The sequence below is a fragment of the Eubalaena glacialis genome, chromosome 3 (assembly GCF_028564815.1).
Source record: "Eubalaena glacialis isolate mEubGla1 chromosome 3, mEubGla1.1.hap2.+ XY, whole genome shotgun sequence".
Lineage (NCBI taxonomy): Eukaryota > Metazoa > Chordata > Mammalia > Artiodactyla > Balaenidae > Eubalaena > Eubalaena glacialis.
The window spans coordinates 139,964,769-139,984,058 of record NC_083718.1 but is presented as its reverse complement, the minus strand read 5'-3'; the positions used below and the strand labels follow the sequence as shown (position 1 = coordinate 139,984,058).

The 19,290-nt window shown below is 40.9% G+C and overlaps 1 protein-coding gene across 1 annotated transcript in view; it reads left to right on the top strand.

The window, feature by feature from the left end:
• The window catches only part of ROR1 (receptor tyrosine kinase like orphan receptor 1), a 392,893-nt gene that overhangs the window by 371,171 nt on the left and 2,432 nt on the right, over positions 1-19,290 (top strand). Inside the window, exon 8 of the mRNA XM_061183952.1 lies at positions 5,078-5,289. Coding sequence (XP_061039935.1) covers positions 5,078-5,289 — 212 coding nt within the window. The remainder of the gene's footprint in view (positions 1-5,077; positions 5,290-19,290) is intronic.

Genomic DNA, 19,290 nt, shown 5'->3' with positions numbered 1-19,290 from the left:
ACACTTAAAAATGGTTAGGATGGGAAATTTTGTTATGTGTTTTTTACCATAATTAAAAAAATTTTTTTTGACTAAAAAGAAAAGTTTAGCCCAACTCTTTCCTTTTATAGAGGAGAAAACTGAGGCCCTGAGATTTAAAGAAACTTTTAGTGAACTCGTGTGGATTCTAGTTGCTAAGGTTTTTTCTCAAGTGCTCACAAATGAGTTACTGCCCCTAACTTAATGTGGTTAAAACATTTTCCAAAGAGAAAAATTTTAATCACTGTATATGGGCTATTCAGAGTCTTCTAAAGAATTCGTTTGAGAATACATAAGGCAATAGATCATCTACTTAGTATTTCCATCATTAAGTCAAGAGAGCGAATGGCTGGGCCCAGCATGCCAACTAAAGGCCTAATTACCACCTTTTCTCCTTCGGCTTCCAGGTATACGCTTAAATATCACCAATGCAGGCCCCTATCTGCCACAGACCTGCTTATTTTGTAGTTTTCAGATAATAAATGGTGGCTATTCCTGTTCGTTTTCTATGGTTTAAAAATTTTTTTCAGACAAGATCATAATTCAACTTGTTTAATTTCATTTGAATTCTAAGGTTCTGTAAGACTCCTTCCCACCTTTGCCAGATTTAAGATCTGAGCACTTTCGTGTTTTAACTCAAAGTAATATCCCAGATATGTTTCACTTCGTAAAAGTACCTCTTGAATGAGAAATTGTGTTTACCTTGCTTTAAGCCCCAGGAGAAGAAAGAAGTATTTTTTCTCCATTATATTTAATTACTAATCAAAGTATTGAATATCATTGTAAAAATAAAATAGGAATGTCAGATGTGAACTGTGATACCAAACTGTTGATTTTTAAAAGGAAATTAATCATGTGGTCTGGACTAAATTGTTGGTTTCAAAAATCCCAAGTATTTAACTTGATGTAACTAAATATGTGCATTTAACTTTTAAACAGTTATTCCAAAGTATTAAAAATCTTCCCCATTCTAATTTTCAGCCAATTTTCTTTGCAGTGCCTCGGAAGTGTCCATTACCCTTTAAAGTGAATAGTAAGAATAATGTCCATTGTTCTTATGTGATTCTTTTTAATAGTATAGTTCCCACTAGATATTAGTCCTTACTGAGAAGGAATCTTGGAATCTTAAGGAGAATGATGAAAAACAATTCCATGTAGTATTTTAATTTTTGTTAGCCATGTAATTTAAAAAGCACAGAGGCATTGAAGACAGACTCGCATTCCAACCCTGACTCCACCACTTCCTAGCTTTGGCAAATTTATCCTTCCTCAGCCTCAGTTTCTCTGTTTGTGAAATCAAGATAACCCAAAGTGCTGGGTTAAAATGAAGAATAAAAATGCTAGGATATTAAAAAGGAGTTGGTCAAATGTTAGTTTTCTAATTTTCCATGAGTAAGGTTAGTTGTTCTGTGGAATGTTTTGTTTTTTGGGGTTTTTTAATATTTTTTTAAATTAATTAATTTATTTATTTTTGGATGTGTTGGGTCTTTGTTGCTAGGCGCAGGCTTTCTTTAGTTGCGGTGAGCAGGGGCTTCATTGCAGTGCGCGGGCTGCTCATTGCAGTGGCCTCTCGTTGCAGAGCACGGGCTCTAGGCATGCGGGCTTCAGTAGTTGTGGCACATGGGCTCAGTAGTTGTGGCTCACGGGCTCTAGAGCTCAGGCTCAGTAGTTGTGGCACACGGGCTTAGTTGCTCCGCAGCATGTGGGATCTTCCCGGACCAGGGCTCGAACCCGTGTCCCCTGCATTGGCAGGTGGATTCTTAACCACAGCACCACCAGGGAAGCCCCTATGGAATGTTTTTATATGAATTTTTTTGAGCCAGACACCGACTCCCCTTCTGGCCAAATGCAGGGAGCTGTGTGGGAAAGGAAGCGTGTCATCAGTAAGACTTACAATAGGCCTGAATTTGTTTTCTGTCACTTCCAACATGGCCACATAGTGTTCTGCTTGATTATTTCACTTGGCAAGAAGACATTGTGCTAGTTTTGCATATCCTCGCTGTAATCAGAAGGAGACAAGGTTGACGATGTTTAAAGGATTTAGCTTCTTGAAGTTTGTTCTCCTGCAGACCTACAGGGGGATTTGTCCCAGGCCTCCCGTTTACAGTCAAAGGCGTTCTGTGAATAATCTGATACGGACTAAGTACAGAATAGACTCCTTTGTTTGCCAGACAGGTGAGAGCCCTACTTTCTCTTGTTGCTAAAAATGTCGGCCAGAAAAGTGACTAGCATTACATTCATACTAAATTAGCCTCGTTCCTTTTGTAATCTTACCCTCATAATGATTTCACTGAAAATCCAAGAATAACAAGAAGAACTTACCCCCCCTAGGGTCCTGAGAAATTTGAAAGTATTTTATAATGTTAACACTAAGCATAACCTCCAACAACTATGCAGCAGTTTTAGATTTTCCGAGGTTCTTTTGTGAATATCCTCTCTCACGTGAACTAAACAAGATTGGCAGAGCAGGTACCATTATCCTCCTTGAATAACTGAGGAGATGGAGGTCAGTGAGGTCGTTCTTGCTTAAGGTTATTTAGAATTTCCTGCCCCAGACTTTTATTTCCTGAATCTTTTCCTACTCTAAGGGTGGGGGGTAAACATTGGGTGATTGAGTTGTAACGGGTATTAGAATAGATAGTTTCTATGTTACTTCACTTATGGTTTACAACAGTCCTATGAAATAATCCCATTTTACAGATGAGTTTGCTCAGAGTGGCCAAGTGCACACTCAAGGTTACATAGATAATGACAAAGGCAGTCTTCAGAGGTTTCTCCCTCTAAAACGTAATCTTCCTTTATTCTGCTACATTGTCTATATAGAGATATAGCAATCTCTCTCTCTCTATCTGTTCACCCACCCACAGACATGCAGACACAGTTGTTACTAAAACACCCGAGACCCAGTTCCTAATGACTAGAATGATTAGAATAGCCTCCAGAGATGCCTGGGTTATATGTCTACCTGCCACAGCGTACAAAGCGGGGAGTTCAAAAGCAGCGCACCTGGCAAAGCTTTTGTGTTATTCCCCACCTTTCAGACCTCCTTCATTCTTCCTACCTGTGTGAAACAAGAAAAATCCTACCATGAGAAAATAGGTGCAAAACAACAGCCGCTATCAAAGTACTGGCGGTCTAGTGTAGTAGCTGGAACAGGAGGTGTGAAGCAAGACCAACAGGAGAGGAATCCAAGCTGTTGAATTACTAGCTGCAGGTCCTTGGGCAAGTAAATTAACCACTCTGCCCCTCAGCTTCCTCACCTGTAAAAATGGGGATGAGGATGGCGCCTACCTCATGGGGTTGCTTGTAAGGATAAAATAAATCAGTTTTGAAAAGTGCTTAGAATAATACTTAGCCCATATTAATAACAACAGCTAACATGATTTTCTGCTGGTAGAAAACACTCAAGAAATATTAAAACTATCATTTTTATTATACTCAGTAAGCAGATTTTACCCTTCCCCAGCCCCTCTGAGGGTTAACCCACAGATCACAATCCCAACACCCAGGTTTTGGTGCCCCTTCCTAATTTCTTGGGTTGAGTCTGTTTCTGTGGGGAGTGTGATTAATTACTGTCATATCTCACTGAACAGGTTCCCAAAGAAGGTGTGTGCAAGTAAAGACTATGTACAAGTATATTCTCACTTACCAAGCTTTGCCGGGTACGCAGCTTTTGAACTCCCCACTTTGTATGCTGTGTCAGGGAAGCTCACTGTTCAGAGGGACTTCTGGGCTCTCTTCACCACTCTATCCATACTTCCCTTGTAGTATTTCCTATAGCATATTGTAATTATCTTTTCTCTGTTTTCCTTAGCAGATCACGAGGTCCTTAAGGGCAAAGGACATGTCTTATTTCATTTTATATTCCCAGTACCTAGTGGAGTGCTTGGCAGTAGTAGCTTTTTGTTTATTGACTGACTGAAACAAATGGGGGGATGAGGGAATGGATGCATGGTTAATTCTTTTAAGTAAATAATCATCTCTGAATTTTGTGTCAATCTGAATTTTCACACTTTGGATTTTCTTAAAGCTAGATAGCTGATGAGGGTACTGGTGCTCAGGACATGTCATTATGCAACCCTTCTAATTACTGTCCCATAATGCTTGCATTGTTTTACCAGTCAAATAATTCATTAATTTTAGTATATGCCCAGGGTATTTAGTTTAATGGTCAGACTCAAACCAAAAAAAGAAAAGTATGTGTCCTTGTGTCCTTCTCTACATGTTATATTCTTTTCCAAGCAGTGGTAACAGTGGATGTATAAGATTTCAAAAATATACTTCAAAGGGTTAGCACTCATAATTATTGAGTTCATATGAAACCATTTAGAAGAATTCTTGGGTTTCAAAAAAGTGTCAAGTTATAGAGTGATGCTGTGCAAGAGGGAATTGTAGACACCATCCAAAACAGATACTTCACTTTTGTGGATGAGAAAAAGTGAGACCCAAAGAGGTGAATGATTTGTTCAAAGTCACACAACTCATCAGAGACTGAGCTGGCCCTGACTTCAGGTCCCCATATTCTCAGGCCAGTGGCTTTGTGGACCCTGGGGCCAGGATTCTTTGGTGATATTGCTTCTGGAAGATGCAGGACTGGCCCTATATGTCCAAGCCAGCCAAGACAAGGGCATGATTTCTGGAACACCATGTTGCGGTGGTTGATTTGGGCTGGCAGCCAATGGAGGAAGACCCCTGGGGTCCACATTAATGCTCTTAGATGTATACAGTCCATCCATGTGGCATTTAACTTTTAAGGTGTTGGAGAAATGCAGGTCTGCTGCTGAAGAGAGGCAACATCAGAGGGGGGACCCACACGTACGCGAAGTCTTCACAATGTCCCTCTGCAATTTTTCAACGTTTGAACTTTAAACTTTTCAACTTTGATAAACTACACTGAAGGTCTGATGGAAACAAATTGTAATAAGCAAGGGTTCTTTTTTCTCACAGTAGATTTGTGTGTATAGAAGAATAGGAGGACATTTTAAGCTCTGCCATGTAATATTATTCCATGTTATTTGAACTAGTATAACTTTTGCTCTTTTCCATTTTCCACACCCAGATTCAAAGGATTCCAAGGAGAAGAACAAAATGGAAATCCTGTACATACTGGTGCCTAGTGTTGCCATCCCCCTGGCCATTGCTTTGCTCTTCTTCTTCATTTGTGTCTGTCGCAATAACCAGAAGTCATCGTCACCGCCTGTCCAGAGGCAGCCAAAACACGTCAGAGGTCAAAATGTGGAGATGTCAATGTTGAATGCATATAAACCCAAGGTAAAACTAGCAGTCCTGAGCTGCGCTTATTCTATAGACTTCAAATTAAAGCAACACTTATAACCCACCCAAGCTTAGAAATCGAATGATATAGAAACAGAAATTTTATCAGTGCTAGAGTTCATTTTCAGCATAGCCATGCATTTCTAACTTTGTCCAAGGCAGTTTGAGTATACCTTCATCAGTGTGACCAATTCGGTGCTGGGCCCGTCCTAGCACTACCTTACGTAGAGTTTGGGCTGGAAGGAATTCTTATGAGATCATCTCTTCCAGCCGCTGGGGACTCAGAATGTGGACTATTTTTCCACATTTTAAAGAAGGAAATTCCATACTCTTCCAATCAAACTGAAAGAGATGAACAGAGAGAGAGAAATCAGACATTGTTTACTAACTTCACTTTCAAAAAATCTTTTTGCTGGCACAGCAATGTGCAGGTATTAATACTACTGTACTGTACACTTAAAATGGTCAATTTTATGTTATGTGTTTTTTACCACAATTTAAAAAATCCTTTTCATGCCTAACCTAAATCCCTTTCTCTTTGGTTTAAACATATTTTAAGAGAAGTGTTGTCCTTCCCACAATCTTTGAATGCTGTTTTATAATAGCCCACCTTAGCCTTCTCCTCTCTTTGCTAAATCAATCCACTTCCTTTTAGTTTTTCCTCAACATCTTTCAACATTTGGGTTGCTCAGGGTCCTGGCAAGGAACCCAGGGTCACTGGCCCTTTCCTTAAATGGAGCACACACCACATCTTGAGGCTGATATACAACAGAGGCTTTCTCTCCGGAAAGGCAGCACCCCAATCCCAGGCCTCTCGGGAAAGAGATTTCATTTAAATAATTTAGGATTCTTGCATCCACAGAAGCGTGCCTTTTCTTTGTGTTCCAACTCCACAGGAACATTCATTCAACAAATATTTATCTTCTCTGTGGGTTAGTGACCATATTATTCTTTTGACCCTCATAAAGAGGAGATGCATCACTTTTTATACAATTTTAGGAAAAAAATTGCCTGCACACTCAAATCAATCCTTTTACCCAATAAGTAAAGTAGCATAATTGGGCCTGACACATAGTCCTCATTTGATTTTATTTTGCTTTGCTGTTGAATTTTTTTTTAATTTAAAAAGTCTTAAAATATTTTTCTATTGCAAAGTCATACTTGTTGGTAAGGTTTTGGGGTTTCTTAAATGCTAAAAGAAATCAGTTTTTAAGTATTCTGTTCCAAGCAAAACCACTGTTCTCTCTTTTTTTTTTTTTAATTTATTTATTTTATTTATTTATTTTTGGCTGTGTTGGGTCTTCGTTGCTGCGCACGGGCTTTCTCTAATTGCGGCGAGCAGGGGCTACTCTTCGTTGCGGTGCACGTGCTTCTCATTGCGGTGGCTTCTCTTGTTGCGGAGCACGGGCTCTAGGCACACGGGCTTCAGTAGTTGTGGCTCGCGGGCTCTAGAGCGCAGGCTCAGTAGTTGTGATGCATGGGCTTCGTTGCTCCGCGGCATGTGGGATCTTCCCAGACCAGGGCTCGAACCCGTGTCCCCTGCATTGGCAGGAGGAGTCTTAACCACTGAGTTCACTCGGTGGCTTGGGGAATGGGCGGCGGTGGAGGTTTAACTCGTGATATCCTAGCTGCTAGCTGGCCAACTTACATACATTACAGCGTGTTATGTAATAGCACGGTTAATCCTTACAAATGTAATAGGAGAAAATAGAAGGGTTAACATTATTGCACATTCATGCAGTCACATCTAGTTAACCGTTTACATATCCCATGACTTCAAACTTCTAGTGCAATAGTCTTTGTTCTGTGAGACTCTTTCCCTGTCATTTCTGTTATTAAATTCTGAGAAGCCTTACAAATGCTAGAGCTCTGGGTGGGAGAGAGGGCCAGATCAGTTTGGTTCTATTAGTCACTATGCAGCAGCCACCATCCTGGGGAGGTGGGCTCCTCGTCGCTGTGGCAGGAATTATAGGAAGAATCATTTCCATTCGGAAAAATTACCTGTGTTGTAGGTCAGCCTCAATCTGCAATTCAATTCCATTCTAAGTGGAGGTTTATTTTGCAACACATGATGTCCAACAGGCACGGTGTTTTGGATTTATGTTGTCTTTCAAATAAAGATCTCAGAGGGCTCTGTGGCACAAATAGAGAAAACTAATATATACTGAATGATACACATTATCAGGAACTATTCCAGGAGCTTTTACATTCATTATCTCATTTAATCCTCACACCTATTATATAAGGTAGGTATTATTATCACTCTCATACAACCAGGGTAACTGAGACTCCAAACCAGTTAAGTAACTTGCCTAAGGTCAAAGAGCTAGTAATTGGAAGAGATAAAATGTGAATAGAGACTTTTCAGTTCTAGGGAAAGCCCTTGAACTTGCCCATGCCATGATAACTTTTTCACAGGACAAATCATGCTGGGAAGGGGGTATGGGGGCAGGCAAATAATTAAATATGACACTCCATTTGTCAGTCTGGGCTGAACACTAACCACAGGATTCACCTGGCTCTGACAGACCTCCTGAAGAGGCCTGGATAACAGTTGTAAGCTTGAGTCACATAGCCCCAGTCCTGCCAGGGACATGTGAACTTTGGCCAGAGCAGCAATAGTCCTCCATCCTCCATGGTCATGGAGACAAATGTAAAATATACGGGGATAAATTTTTCCTAAGACTTGGTGAAGCAAAACATTGTTTTCATCATTTCTGGACCGTTTCTGAAATGTGCCTTGCGAAATCTCCCAGTGTCAAGATTTCTCCAACACAAAGCTTAGAGTTTAGCCTTAAACAGCTCACAAGCAATTCTGAATCAGACTCGAAGTAGGAATGGCTCAAGAATATGTGACTGGGTTGAGGAGGGGAAAGGAAACAACAAAAACAAATGCTAACTTTTTTTTTCTTACTCTCCTAAGAAATTTGGCTCCAATCAAATTTGACTTATTTGCTGTTTGTTTTGGTTCTTACTGAGTGCCTTTCCTGGAAAAAGCACAAAGAATTTTGTAGACCTTAAAGAAAATTCCCAAATGTAAACAGTCAATCTCTAAAACTGCTTTGAGAGGTCACTGACACATAAATATTACACGTACCTATAAAATCTAAAAGGAAGGGACACACATAAGAAAGAGAAAAAAACAAAACAAAAAAAGTCTTGGAAAAAAAACAAAACAAAAAAATTCTTGGAAAAAAAACACCCCACCAGAGTAAAATCAAAAGGATATTTGGAGGTTGGGATGAAAAAGGAATGAAGGGTAGAAGCTGGTCTGCCCTGGCCTCATTCTTATTTATCCAAATGAATGTGCCCTTCAGGGTTTAAACTATCTCTGTTCATCTCTCTCCACTTGCTGAGCTGATTTTACCCACCGTCCCCGCCCCCCGCTGCCCCACCAACCCCAAGTGTTTGTATTAAGAAGAGGCTCCTCTGGGAGATTAGAAATCCATACCCTTCAGAGGTGACAATAGGCAGCTGTAGACAGACAGACTGGCTGACGGGATCTGGCTTGAGTCCCCAGAGAGGTGAACGGTACAGTTGGAAGTTAAAACTTTTGAGGAGGCATGAGTCTCCTTCTGAGCTGTGGGGAAAGGAAGCCAGTGGACCAGACAGGCATCTTACGTCTGAGCCTTGAACAGTCAGGAAATGGAGATGCTCCCCTGGCTCCACCTCTAACTGCCCTGTGACCCTGAGTAGCCACTTAGCCTCTCTGTGTCTCAGTTTTCTTGGCTGTTCAGAGAAAGAGGTCGACTGTGTTCATGCAAAGGACGGTTTGTTTATTTTTCTTTTATTTTGCTCAGCAAAAGAGTTCAAGCCATTCAGTTGGATTAGTTAATCTCCTATCTTTTCCATCTTTAAAATCTTCTGACAGTACTCTGGTGATGCAGGAACTAAGTAGGGTTTTCCTATCTTGCATTACAAATTTTACAATCTGAGTAGGGGTTTTTTTTTTAAAGTACTGTGGAAAATGAACCTTCTCCAAGAAGCCTGGAAACTCTAACTTGCCATCTCTCCGATTCTTTCCCTCTGCCTCCCCCCTCCTCTCCCCCCCCCCGCCCCCGCCCCAAGCTGTCACATCGGAAACACTGAGCAGTCTCGCTGAGGGAGGGAAGCTGTGGAGCTTGCCTCCTGGGGACTTAGAAGGGGAGCAGAGCCTCTCCCTCAAGCACAGGGTGATCCAGTTCTGTCCTTCCCTATGTGACCCACCTATGTGGGATTTAGACCCTCAATGAGGTTAAGGGTGGAGGAATTTGAGAATGAGGGGCAGGAAGCCTAACTAAGCCTTCGGGTCAAACTCCTGCAGCTCCTGGCTGATGGAAGGAAGATTGGGGGGAAAGCAAAATTGGCCTGTAGCTTTCTGAAACTGGTGGCTGTATTTTATTTCTCAACTAACCCTCATCTCTTGCCCGCTTCTCTGTTTCTCCACTTCCAGGCTATTCCTCTCTCCTTTTCCTTTCCAGCCAAGGTATTCAGCCGTTGCTGAATGTACTGACACTTAATTATGTTCCCTGGGCCTGTCCCTTTTGCTAGCAACATGTTTCCATCTAAAAATCCCTGCTGTGGTCGAGCCAGCCCTTTGAAATCCCTGTTCTTATCCACTGTCCCTACACTTAGTGCTAAAAGGTCCTCAATAACTTTTCCACTCACTCCTTAAAGCCATTGTCTCCAAGGCTTCTGAGCTCATCATTCTATTCACATGGCCTCTGGGGAATCACCAGTGATGTAATTTAATCCGATGTCCTTTCCCAAGCCTTCATCCTCTTTAATTTCTCTGGAGCACTCGATATTCTTAACCACCATCTTGAAACACTTCTTCTCTTGGCTCTCCTACTATCTCCTCCTCTTTTCTTCGCTAGTTCTTCTTCTTTTTAACTCCCCAAATGGGAGACTTCTCTGATGTCTGTCAGTTCTCTCTCCTCTTTCTCTCTCTCATGCTGATTTCATCCTCTGGCATTGCTTTAGCTCCCACTTGACATAATGATTCCCCAATCTAGAAGGACCAAACCTCAAGTTATAAAATTCTTCCTCCCAGAACATAGGAGTCCACAGTCCCTGGGCCTAAGTTACCTCTCCAGCCATATTTGTTCTTAGTTTATTTCTAAGAGGTAGTATAATATACTTCAACGATCAAGGATTTAGAGGCAGAGAGATATGATTACAAATCTCGCCTCCATTGTTTACTGGCCATGAGATCTTTGTTTTCTCATTTATAAAACAAGGATACAAATAGTACTTAAAAGAGATGTTTAAATGTATTTTTATTGCAGTATAATTCACACACATTACATTAGTTTCAGGTGTATAACATAATGATTCACTATTTTGATATAGTGCAAAATGATCACCACAATAAGCCTAGCTAACATCTGCCATCATACATCGTTACAAAATTTTTTTTCTTGTGATGAGAAGGTTTAAGATTTATTCTCTTAACAACTTTCAAATATACAATCAGTATTACGAACTATATTGGCCATGCTGTACATCCCCATAACTTACTTATTTCATAACTGGAAGTTCGTACCTTTTGACTCCTTTACCTATTTTGCCCACCCCTTCCCTCCCCACTCTCCGCCACTAGCAGCCACCAATCTATTCTAAACGAGCTGTTTCTGACACTTCAAGATAGCGTGTCTGGCACGTCACAGGTCCTCAACAGCTAGAAGTTACTATTATATTTTTGTTACAGTGATGATATGAACAATCACAAACCTTTTAAATCAACCACCAAATGCTGTGTACAGGATACTGTGGGCTGGGGAGGAAGCTACAGGATTCGGCAGCCCACAGCATTAACTGGGGTGAGGACAAGGAAATTAGAGCAAAGATTATAGAGGTAGCTCTTTAGATAGCTCTGGTATTCCTGTGCCCATCCAGTGAGCATAAATCCTCTGCCCCCCACCCTGTTCACACCCTGGATAAAATCCCTCAGGGCAGAGAGGGTCTGATAGTGAGGACGGGGGGGACTGTCCAGTACAGAGATCAGCTTAAAACTATGTCTTTAGAAGTTTTACTTCTAGGGAGAATGAGTATTATGAATGGATATTATGAATAAGCTGAAGTACTTCACATGCATTATCTCAATACAGTCTTTACAGTAACCCTCTGAAGTTGGTACTAATTTGAGCCTGATTTTGGGCGGTGAGAAAATTGAAGCTTGAGATTAAGAGTCTGCCCAAAGTCACACAGTTAGTGAGTGGCAGAGCCAAAACTCAAACCCAGGGCTGTCCAGGTCCAGAGCCCAAGTGTTCCCTATTTCAGCGGTCCCCAACCTTCTTGGCGCCAGGGACTGGTTTCGTGGAAGACAATTTTTCCACGAACGGGGAGCGGGGGATGGTTCAGACGTTAATGTGAGCGATGGGGAGCGGCAGATGAAGCTTCACTCACTTGCCCACGGCTCGCCTCCTGCTGTGCGGCCCCGTTCCTAACAGGCCACGGACCAGTACCCGTCCGCAGCCCGGTGATTGGGGACTCCTGCCCTATTTCACTCTACTGCCTTAATTTTCAGGCTGACTGAAACACACAAGCCCAAGTTATGAGCACATGGTAGCTCACGCTGACATTAAAATTACTGGCATCTGTTCTGCCTGTTTCCAGGCAGAATAGAACATCTCCTGTTGACATTATAAAGCAACTCCACCACAGAATCAATCCTGGTCCAAATCCACCAAACATCCAAACTAACTATCAGAAAGTTAACATTATAGAGAAAAGAACTGTTTCTGAAGTTAAATCACTTCCAGAGAAGTGCAGCTGAACTCTGAACAAATGTGGCAAACTATTGGTTGGAACTCCCTCTAGAATTTGATTGCATAAACCAGAAGGCACTTAGTTCAGCTGTAGTCTTTGAAAATGTCCATAATCTCCCAAAATCAAATGGTTGTGGCCTTTAAGCTTTTAGAATGTAATCATTTCCATTTATGAGTGGAGTCAGTTGTTTCACAATACTAACACTGTTTACCTAAGAACCAGTAAAATGCACAGGAAAGGAAAATAGGCTTTAGAGTCAAGCAGATTCCTGTCAACAGCCAAGGCCAGATACTAAAAAAATCTCAATTTCACATACTCTCCAGGGCTCTTGTGCCCAACTCAGGTAAAGCTTATCCCTGTCAACTAATGAGAGCAACAAAGGATCAACCAGAGTAAGGTCTAGGTCGTCAGAGACCAGAGAGTAATTACACTTTGACATTCCACTTTTATACCAGTGGGCCTCATGCTTTTAAAATTGTGGAGCCCTCTGAGGATCAAATGAAAACTACCTCTTCTTCCCAGAAAAGTGCTTCATCTTTGGAGCCAGACACAGCTGGAGCTGAATCTTGACATCACTACCTAATAGTTGTGCTTCCATAGGCAAGCTACTTAACCATTGAAGGCCTTAATTTCTTGATCCATAAAGTGGGGAAATCATAGTATGAATCTCACGGATTTGTGATGAGGGTTAAATGAGTTGATGCATTGAACACTGAGAGACCCCACAAGGGAGTGTAGCGTAGTCATGAGGAAGACAGACCCTGGAGTCTGAATTTACAACCTACTAGTTGTGGGATCACTTAACCACTGTTCCTCAGGTTCTCCATCTGTAAAATGGGGATAATAGTCATAGTGACCAATGTCATAGCGTTATTGTGAGGATGAAAAGAATTAATATGTATAAAGCACTTATAGCCTAACACATAAACAGCCCCCCCTCCCCAAATCGTAGCCATTATTATGACCTCAGTGTCTGGTACATGGCAAGTATTCAATACATGGTAGTTATTACTAAGCTCAGATTACAAACATCTAGGATAGGAGTTGTGTCCTCTCTCCTCATGGTTCTTAAATGGTTTCTCATATACTATTCTGTGTGTATACTCTTTGGTACATAGTATATATAGTATCAATTGACTGACTGAAGTAACCAGCTATGAAAATATATCCCACACAATTGGCTGCACATGAAAATATAATAAACCGATGACATGGCCCAAGCTGTAGCGTGATTTCTATTTCAAAACCTTGAATCTCTCTGACAGCAGCCATGCAGAATATAACCCAGTGAAATACCAGTCGATGGCTCTTACATTTTTCTCTAGCTGGCATTTCCAAAGCATCTTCCGAAGCAGGGTGTTATAGTCTCTGTCTCGTGTAAGTCAGAATCATTCAATCAGGTTCTACAGGCACACTGTGGTCATTCATCATGCCGGGAGCAGGGACCAGACACTCAGTAACTGTCTGATCCAGAAAATTGTATTCTTTTCTCTTTTCTCTTTTTTGTTGAAAGTCATATTCATTTATTCCAGTCCCAGAGCATCCTCATCACCTGGCAACTTGTCAGAACTGCAGAATCTGACTTACAGAATTAGAAACTCTAGGAGTGAGGCCTAGCAATCTGTGTTTTAACAGGCCCTCTGGGGGATTCCAGTGCCTGCTCTGGTGTAGACTCTGCTGATCAACTTGAGATTCAGAGAGTAAGTCCACAAGCAATACAGTTCTCAGAGAAAACTGTGCTTTCAAAGAGAAACAGACCTGGTCATGTCCTCCTATTACCCCAAATTACCCCCTAACTTCAATAGGGCCAGGATCTGCTTCATTATTCCTCTAACAGGGTGAGGACAAATGTCACTGTGTGGGACCCGCTCTTCTCCTGCAGATACTTGTATCCAGCTAGAATCAGCAAACGTGTAGAGCAAAAGAGATCTGTAAAAGGGCAGCAGTCTTGGGACGTGAGGGATGGGAAAGGAACAAGTATAGGGGCTGCAAGGACTGTAGGAGGAGGTTTGGGTCCATTGTAGGAACATGAACTTCAGTCCTTTTCCAGGCCCTGCTGCTGGAGCCACCTTCCTGTCCCAGAGCACCGCCCTGAGCTCTGGTTCCCTCCACCCTCATGTGGCTCTGCTTTTCATCTGTGTGTCTACTTCAAATTGGACTCAAAAGTAGAGCCATCAGTCATGCCCTGTTCAGGTTAGAGGTGAAAAGTCACAGAGCGGGATCCGTGCTGCATGCCAATGTTGATGGCCATCACAGAATACTCATCTCATTTCCTGTGGTAATCACTTAGGAAAAGTGAGCAGGAAATGGCAGCTTAGTCGCAAGCAGTGTCCTCCAGAGGAGTCATTTCAAGTGTATTATCACCTAAGGTGTAACTTCCCAAAGGTGGAAAGAGATAAAGTCACTGAGTCTGTCCGCCTTATCCATCTGCCATCTACATAATTACAAATTTTAAAAACTACCCATGGTTCATTGCTTTCATACCTAAAGTTAATGGATCTAAAAGGGGCACACGTCCCCACTTAGTATTCATCACTCAGGTGAGAGAAGCCACCAACATCCGCCTGGCCTCTCTAGCAGCTGTTTAGACAGGACTGCAATACTCACATCGACTCACATCTAAGGACTCACATCTAAAATGTTCTCCCTTCATTTTCCTCCAGTGAAGAGCTCATTGAAACCTGAACACAGTTGTTCTTCAAAAATTTCTAGGGGAAGAAGCACAATTGGATTTTAGAATAATGTATCAACTTCTACATCAACTTTGATTTTTCTCCCCCCAAAAAAATTATATAATTTTTTAAACCGCACTGAGGCAGATGTGTGTTTACTTTGAGAAGTAAAAATGTTAACATTTAAACTGAAAGCCTGTTTCAGTTTTAAGGTACTTAATTGCCTTACAGCATATAATAAACGGAGCCCATCTTGTCATTCAACTAATGGAGGGAGTGATAAAGAGATAGGAGCCCAGGACCCTATTCATTCCAGTTTTCCTTTGTACTTGGTTTACTTTGGCATCGTGCCTCATGTGTATTTTACACTTCTTTACATTTTGTACATCCCTGTATGACAAATACTTGTCAAACAAAAACTAAACAGATTTATAACCCCTTAACTTGAAATGAGCCAAAATTGAACTGCCAAAACTTTATGACTTCATTTTCTTTCATAGTTTTCCACTACATTGGTTCAAGCAGACAAACCCCACTTGAGGTCAAGCAGAGGTCATTTCACTTTCATTACCAAAATATAATTTACAATATGCCAGACCTAAACAAGTTTAGCCTAAAGGGTCTGTATAATGTAAACCATCTGTTCCTCAACAATACAGCTAATTTCCTGCCGTCACCGTACAGTCTACTGACTGCTTCTTTAAGGGTTTTTATGATTTTTTAACTAGGTCAGGATTTATGTAAAATTTGAAAATGAGTCTATAGTTAAGACTCATTTGTACCAAATAACTTGAGCATTTAAAAAATGCAAATCACTGTGTAAATTGTTCCCCTGAAACCAAGCTCTGAGCACTTTTTTTTCTGGGTATTTCTATGCTGGCTGCTGCACAGGTGTTCCAAGGAAAGGTTTTGTGAAATTGGTCATTTTGGTTACTTTCCGTGCTTTTTTTCCAAAGCAAATCCCCAAATTTGGTTCTGACTAGCTCTGGTGAACTATTCCTTCCTTCTGTCAGCTGGAGAAGATTTGGGACCCTATGCCATCTGGCCCACCAGGTATTGGTGAGCTATGACAGGACACACTTTGGGTCAAAACATACTTTTTTATGTGTCTGAACGGAGAGAAAGAAGAACAATTATCATTCCACAGAGTGACCACACACCGAAGGCTGACCTCACAGCCCTGCCAGGTGTCAGGCCCCAGGCTGAGCCTCCAGAGACATGCTGTGTCCAACTGGGGTTGCCGGCCAGCCAGCTTCTCTGGTTTCAAACAGAAGGCCTTGTACACACAAGGGCAGCAATTTTGGCTCTCCTAAAAATTCTTGATACTTTTCTAAGCCTCTTTCTCCATCTGTAAAATGGCAAGAGTAAGATTATTCTTCTTCCAAAGGTGAATACCAGGGAACTAATTTTCTTACCTCAGTGTATGGGAATGCAGCCGGCTTTCTTAGCCGTGAAGCCCCAGGGGCCATGTGTCAGGCCAGCGCCAAGGTCCCGTCCACCTCCTCTTCTCTTCCAGTCCCCACCAGTTTGGCCTGCTTGCTTCCTTTCCCATCTGCCACCATCCACTCTTCCACGTGGGTCTTTGCTCCCTCCACCTCCATCCGCATCTTCCAGAATCCTCAGAGGGGCAGACCACAGGCCACTCAAATTCTTACCCACCCTCGGGTTCCAAAACAGAGTCTCTGTCATTTTTAAAGAATTTTTTTAAAAACCAGCAACTACAGGAGAACAGAGAAAGATTAACAAGAAGAAATTTAAACATTCGTTTTTTAAACATAGAATTATAGATGACTATCTAGAGCTATTTAAGGCTATAAATGGATCTAAATCATTTGCATTGACTCCACTTTCTGGATTACTTCCCTCAGAAGTAATAAAATTGATTTAAAGAGCACTTATTAGGTGGAAATTACTTTCATACATTGTTGCATTTAATCCCTACTGTAATTATGGAAGCTAGATATTATATTATTTTATAGATATGGAAATAGAGGTTCAGAAAAGTTAAGAAACTCACCAAGGTCAGCCACCTAATATATAGGACTTATCCCACAGGGTTGTTATAGTAAATGAGTTAATATTTGTCAAGTGCTCAGAACAGTGTCTGGCGCATAGTAAGTGCTATATAAATATTAACTATTAATAATAGAAAGCGGCAGGTCCAAGATGCAAATTCAGATTTGTATGAGTCCAAAGGTTACATGGTTTGAATTACCCCACACTGCCTATGGGTTAGCTTCAGCAGGGGAAGGGGGAAGAGTCCTAACGCCTCATTAGATCAGTCTAATATTCCTTGGGTTTAGTTCCTCATTCCCACTTTCCCTCAAAAGTAGTTTATTCCTCAGTCCCTTACCCTTCTCTATCACCAAAAGCATGGGGGATCCTGTTTAGGTCAAAAAGTAAGTAATACCTATCATGCCATTCAAGGGACTTTCACATAAATTGGATTCGTTTACATCATTAGGTAAAGTTCTGATGGAAATCCCTGTCATAATGTCATGTGGGAAAAATTCACTTTGGATTACTCTGGCCACGAAAGCACAATCAATCTGAGGGCTGCAAGAGTTAAAAAGTAGGCTTGGTTACTCTTCCCATCACCTACATTCTGTTCTCCCAAAGGAACTCTATAGCAACCACAGAATCCTGACCCTAGAAGCAAAAGGAAAAATAGTGAAGGAATTGTGATTGCAGAATAAATTTCCTGGATTCAATCAGATAGAAAGATGGGTCATATGTTTTTAAATTATTCACTTTTTTGAATTGATAATATATTCACCTGGTTCATAAATTCAAAAGTATAAAAAAGCATAAAGTGAAAAATCTCCCACCTCTGCCCCCCTCCTCCTAGTTCCCACCTCCATATCCTCCCAATAACCACTGCTGTTTCTTGAGTATCCTTTCAGAGTTTCTTTATGCCTATGGGAAGAAATATGAATATATTTATTCTTTTTCTCCTCCTCTTTCACACAAAAGCAGCATACAGCATTAACTGTTCTTTTGCTTTTTATTTTTAACTTAGTAGTAGGATTTTGGATATCAGTACATAGAAAGTGTCCTCATTTGTTCTTACAACTGTATAATATTCTTACAAATGTATAATATTCTTTTTACTAGCTCCACCACAATTAATTTAATCAGTTTCCACTAAGTAGACATTTAGGTTATTTCTAATCTATTACAAACAATACTATAATTAATAGGACTGTATTAATAAGCTTTAATTGCCTAAATGTTTAAAGCAAGAAGTTGCCATTACTTTCAGCAGAAGTAACTTTACTCTAAGACATTTATAAATACAAACCCCATAAAATCTGCTTTAACAAATTAGTGAGACCTATAGATGATAAGAAATATTATTTGCATGGAGGAATTAATGTTTCAAAATTCTCAGTTCTATTTTGTCCTCTTAAGTGGGTATTTTGCTGCAAGTTTATTTACACTTATAATTAGGTTAATGGGCATTTTGCCCTGCAAAAATTAGCCTAGAACAGAGCTAATCATCATGGATTCTAGATTAGTAGAGTTTGGGTTAGAGAAAACTTTTAGTTAATGTTCTAAACTATTGATTTAAACTGTGTACAGAGAGCTCTGAATTCCATATGTATTTGCAAAATTATCAGCTTCAATTGAGATACTCACAGCAGTACTTTTTTCTAAAAAATAAGGATTTAAAGTACATTTAAAGGGATTATTTTAAAAATCAGTTTAGGTACAAATGCATTGCTTTTATGATTTTTCCCTAACAAATTACATTAAATGTCAGGATAGATCGGAGGTGAATTTCAAAAATAGTAAAAACACATGACGTAATAGACGTTTACTGCCAAGATCAAATGTCACAATTTAATATTTATTTTCATTGTGAGCTAGATGCTTTCTCCTGTCTGTTTTCAGGTCAATCAGTAAATAACCCGCTTGCAAAGCCATAGAGATAATCAGTTGGTTCGAAAGGCAATAGCTCCCTTCAAAAAACTGAAATCTGGGGGACTTCCTGGAGGTCCAGTGGTTAAGACTTCACGCTCCCAGTGCAGGGGGCATGGGTTCAATCCCTGGTCAGGGAACTAAGATACCGCATGCCACACGGTGCGGCCAAAAAACAAAAAACTTGAAATCTGATTGAGAGGACAAAATATATTCATAAAAAGAGCAGCAATAGCAAAGGTAATAATAGCTAAAAGTTAAATAGCACTTACCATGTGCCAGACATCATGCTGAACACTTGACAAACGTTAACTTACTAAAAGTTCACAAGAACCCTAGGAGATGAGTACGATTATCATCCCATTTTATAGATGAGGGAATTGAAGCACAGAGTGGTTAAATATTGTACCCAGGGTCACACAGCTGGTAAGTGGAGAGGGCAGGATTCCAACCTGAACTGTGGCTGCGGAGGTCAGCGTGTAGCCAGTCACCTCACTGCATCCTGCACGTAGTGGCATTCAGACGGTAAAGCCAGAGGGATTCCAGAGGAGGCAAAGACCAGAGTGGTCAGGGAGAGTTTCACAGCAAGGATTCGATAAGTAGAGAGAAGCACATTCCAAACCTCTACTCCCCACCTCAACTATGAGCACCTCAG